This window comes from Myotis myotis, unplaced genomic scaffold, assembly GCF_014108235.1.
Source record: "Myotis myotis isolate mMyoMyo1 unplaced genomic scaffold, mMyoMyo1.p scaffold_m19_p_4, whole genome shotgun sequence".
NCBI lineage: Eukaryota > Metazoa > Chordata > Mammalia > Chiroptera > Vespertilionidae > Myotis > Myotis myotis.
Window position 1 is genome coordinate 58,093,412 of NW_023416346.1, and position 4,912 is coordinate 58,098,323.

The following is a 4,912-nucleotide window of genomic DNA, read 5'->3' on the forward strand; positions in this document are numbered from 1 at the left end:
GATTGGAGGGTGATTGGAGGGCTCCCAGTATGTGAGAGGGGGCAGGCTGGGCTGAGGGACACTCCCCCCGCCCCACACCCAGTGCACGAATTTCGTGCACCTGGCCCCTAGTATATATATATATAGTGGACGAAAGGGGCTACATGCTAACCTGACAAGCTCAGGGGAGGCCTGCGTGGCAGTCTTGCAAACTCAGAGACCTAAAATAACCACAAAGAATGGTCTGAAATTAAACTAACTAAAAGCAGTTATGGTGGGTAGTTACCTCCTAGGCTGATATCTCCCTGAACAAGGTCAACCTTTACCTTAACTGAGCCTCTGTCTTTTTGCCTCTAAGATAACATATCTGGGAGATGTCTGGGTAACTTGTAACTTCCTTTTTTTCTGGACCCCTCAGGGCACAACAAATGGCACCAGGACATTCCCTCATTGTTATTGTTATCAACTGTTAACTTTGTAAAACTATCCTGTATCCATCTGTGTGAAAGAAGCATATGTCCATCATTTCACTTTTTACCCTATCCCAGAGGTTTCCCTGCTTTGCTTTATCCCACCTCCTTAATCTATCACCAATGAATTTCATGTAACTCACCTAAGTCCCTTTCCTTTGATTGCAATGTATAAATACAGATGTAACCCTCCATTCTCCGGAGCATTATCTCAATTCATTGAGGTTCTGCTTCCCAGCATATGTCGACAGTTTGGCTCAAATAAATTCACAAAAATTCTTTACAGGTCTGAATTCTTTTTTACGTTAAATATATATATATATATATATATATATATATATATATATATATAATTTTAACAACTTATAAAGCACTTTTGTTGATAGTTGATATGGGTGGGGTAGAAAGGAAAAGTCCAAGCTTGGGCCTTACTTTCCTCTTTAGTGTAAACAAGTTGAGCAAGTCAGCTGAATTGTTAAGGCAAGTCTGCCAGAGAGAGCTCAGCCTAAAGTAAGTATTAAGCAATTAAAACCAAAATCGTTGGAGATTATTTGGGAGGGAGGTTTCAATTCCAAGTACACATCATTGTGTCTGGCTCACAAGTTTGCTTCCTAGCCAGGATCCAATTGTTGTGCCCAGGTTTCAAGGTTCCCAAAAAGCCCACCAGGGAGCCAGCGAGTCCGATGCAAAAGCAAAGAGTCCCTCATTTCGAACTAGTTCGGCTCCCTGACCACACTCACCGATGCAATGGTGAGCCCAGTGGCCGAGAGAGAGCGAAGCCTGATGGGACGGGGGGGGGGGGGGGGGGGGGGGGTTATAGGAGGGTGGAGTAAGGGCAGGAGAGGGGACTGTGGGCCCTGCCGATTGGCCAGGCGCGAGTCGGGTCTTGTTACACAGGATGTAGTCATATTGATGGCGTGCACTTCTCTTGATTATCATTGGTTAGTCCAGAGAAATCCTGGGCGTGGCCAGCAGGGGCCTGGGCCTCCAGGAAGAAGCCCCCTCCGAGCACATGGCTCTGCCCAAAAATGGAGGACCCAGGGCAAGATGGAGGGCGCAGTCCTCGCCCGGGCTCCAGGGGCCAGTCCGGTTGCCGGGGGTCCAGCAGATCGACCAGTTCCAGCCCAGACAGGAAGTCCACGTCCTCCCTCTCGTCCCCGGGGGCGCCGGCGATCACCTCCTCCTCCATCTCCTCGGGCGAGGGCACGCGCCCCGCCCCGCCACCGCTGCCGCGCGGGTCCTGTCTGGGGGCGGCAGGCAGGTGGCGGCTCCCGCCGTGGGCTGGGGAGTCGGTGCCCGAGGCCACCAGCAGCGTGGTCAGGCTGTGCCTCATGGGGCCTGGCGGCCGGCCCACGTAGGCCCCGTGTAGGCCCCGTGATGACTCGCCCTTTCACAATGAACTCATGTTTGAGTCCAATGGAGAAAAGGGAAGCTTTCAGAAAAAAAATAGGACTATTTTGCTAAGTGTTCTTTAAGACATTGAGGTTTAAGCAGCACTGGGATGGTATCCACCAGGGAAAGTATAATATTAAAGCTGGAGGAGGGGCATTCACTGAATATTTGTAGGAGACACAGTTCAGCTTTGGCTCAGTAGGGACTCCAGAGCGATTAGTGAGACTTTGCACCTAGTGATGGGTGGGGGTCATGGAAGGAGCAGGACCCAAGAGAAGGACAACTGTGCCTAGCAGATATGACAGTATCCACAGGAAGAGAATAGCAGGGCAGGAATAAAATGTGGCATTCACCTGGAATCTCAGAGGAATTGTGAGTGCAAATGAGCCCTCCTTCCTGGCCTTGAGTTTGACATGCTTGCTCTAGGGGTTGGGGTCCTGAATGTTGCAGGTGGGGAAAAACACACAGCTCACATGATTTTTACCTCATTTGGTTCCACAGCAGCCCTGTGAGTCAAGTATTACTTCTATTTAAATGGGAAAAGATTGACCCTTAAATATATATTTCTGCCTGAGATTCAGAAGAAACATGGGATTTACTTTTTCAAAGTTCTGACAAGTATTTATTAAGTGCTACATTGTCTTTATAAGGTGATAGTGTATAAATTGCTTGACATTCTCCCCATTATTTTGGGGTGTGGAATTTTTTGCAACACAAGTAAAATGTGTTCGTCCTGAAAAAATGAGAAGTTCCAACAAAGCAAAAATGTAAAACAAACACCTATTATCTTACCACAAAAACAGTCACTGTTAAGCCTTTGAAGTATATACTTTGTTTTACTTTGCATATTAATATATAAATATACATTTTTTTACAAAAATGGGATACTACATATACTTTTTGAAAAATGCTTTTTTCACTTCACAATATATAATGTCCATCTTTCCATGCATATGGATGAGACACATGATTGATAGGGAGTCTTGCAGATGGGAGGGGAAGGAAGCCCAATTTTACACCAGTTACAAGCGAAACACCTTAAATAAAGCCATGCAAAAAAAAGTTAAAATTAAGAAGATGGCGAGAGGGATTCGAGTGGCAATACTGAAATTAGGCAAACCAGCATTAAAAGCCGGGCACATTAACTAGGATAAGGACGGTTCCGTCTCGCCTTCCAGTGCATGATCATCAATTTGTTTCGTACTCTTTTCATCTCTTCCATCTCCTCTGCTACCTTTATCATCTCCTCGTTGCTCAAATTTCTGCCGTGTATGTCCCCTTTAAACTGTGGGCGAGAGCGAGCCAGCCTTTCCTTAAAGCTTCCTTCTTCCAGCTTATGTTTTCCCACTCCGCAAGGAGGCTGCTCCATGGGAGGGCGCGCCTCGAACAGGTCCGGCCCGGAAAGGCGCTCCTCTAGGGGGCGCCCCTCGGACATCAGCAGCTCGGGAAGGAGCTCGGGAAGGAGCTCCTCGGGAAAGAACTCGTCCTCGGAGGATTGCTCTTCCGAAGACAGCTCCTCGGTAGAAAGCTCCTCCGGACAAGGCTCCTCCGGACAAGGCTCCTCCGGACGAGGCTCCTCCGGACAAGGCTCCTCCGGACGAGGCTCCTCCCGACAAGGCTCCTCCCGACGAGGCTCTTCGGGCGAGGGCTCTGCCCGAGGCTGCTCCTCGTCCGTCTCGGGCAAACCCTGTGGCTGCTCATTTGCTTGGCAGGATCTGTCCATGTTGGGAACGGCCTTCGTGAGCACAGTCATTCAGAAGAGACAAGCAAGACAGTCCGAGTCAGCATATTTGGTGGCGGGACCAAAACCCCGGCCCCGAGTTCTCAAAGCTGCCTTTTCCTGATTCGGGGACAGGTCCTCCCACCTACTCAGGCCGAGAGGCCGTGATCCCCGGGACCCCGCCCAGGTCGCCCCCCTCCTTCCCGAAAGCCCACCATTTTCCCAGCAGGCCTTGCCCCGGGCCTCTCCCGCAGCGGCAGGGGCGGGGCGGGAACGCCGCCGCGACTCGGTTCCCACCGGCGGCCTCCCTCGCACCCCTCCGCGGCCCCTGCCCACCCCTCCTGGACCCGGACCTCTCCCGGCCGTTTGCTCCCAGGCGTTCTCTCCGCCGTGACCTGCAGACCTGCAGACGGACGCCAGACAGGGTAGGGGTAAGGGAGAGGGTAGGGAGGAAGGACTGACACTCGCGCCCCTTTCTGGGCACCAGCCGCCCACCCCGCGCCAGCGGCTCTGCTTCCCCGTCAGCCAGGCACCCCCACCTCCCTCCATGTCTCCCTTCACCTCAAGCTTTGTCCTTCGTGCCCCCCACCCCCACCCTTCGGTGCTCGTCATTTCTTTTAAGGCGGGATGTGGAAGCTAAGGATTATTTAGAAACTGTATCTAAGTGTCTGTGGCTCCCTCTCAGGGTTGGTCCACTCACCTCCCCACCCCCAAAACCACCATTTTCTGCACCGAAGTGCTGGCGCGGGGCTGGCACAGGGAAAGGCTTGGACTCTCTGCCATCCTGATCCCTGGGACTACTGGGCAGCACTGACACTCACACCGATTTCAGAGGACCTCGGGGACTTCCTTCCTTCTGCTTTTCCCCTCGACCAAAGGGCAGACGGTGTCTGGACTGGCAAAAAGGACCAGGATGAGAGGGACTTGGGCAGACATAGGCTCCTGGTCACGTGAGGGCCGCGCGTCACCGCCGAGCTCAGATCCCCAGTTACCACTTTGACCCACGGCGGTGCTGCAGCTCTGCCAGTGTTTCCAGATCCCCAATGCACTAGGCATCGTCACTCACCTCTCTTTGTTTATATTTGCCTTTTTTTCTGGTTACCAGGGACAGTCAGTATCCAGTCTTGGGGGTTATTGACTCTTCCTCTCAGCAGCTTCCCCTGATACCCACCTCTCCCCCTTTCTCACGTCATCAGTCACCAAGGCCCATTATTTCCCCTACACTCCAGATCCTGCACTGAAATTTGACTATTTCTCCTTAATGAATCAATACCATATGTCACCTCTCCCAGTTTAAATCCACACCCATAACTCTATCATGTCCATGTAGGCTCTGTCAACATGGTTTGCA

General features: G+C 51.5%; 1 protein-coding gene across 1 annotated transcript; it reads right to left on the bottom strand.

Annotated features, from left to right (window-relative positions):
• Window positions 1–2,476: 2,476 nt before the first annotated feature.
• TCEAL1 (transcription elongation factor A like 1) lies at window positions 2,477–4,632 on the bottom strand. Its single transcript, XM_036305844.1, is given in 4 exon segments — window positions 2,477–3,576; window positions 3,915–3,964; window positions 4,385–4,581; window positions 4,583–4,632. Coding segments are annotated over 4 exon segments (876 nt in total). The 5' UTR covers window positions 4,618–4,632; the 3' UTR covers window positions 2,477–2,982.
• Between the last annotated feature and the right edge of the window lie 280 nt (window positions 4,633–4,912).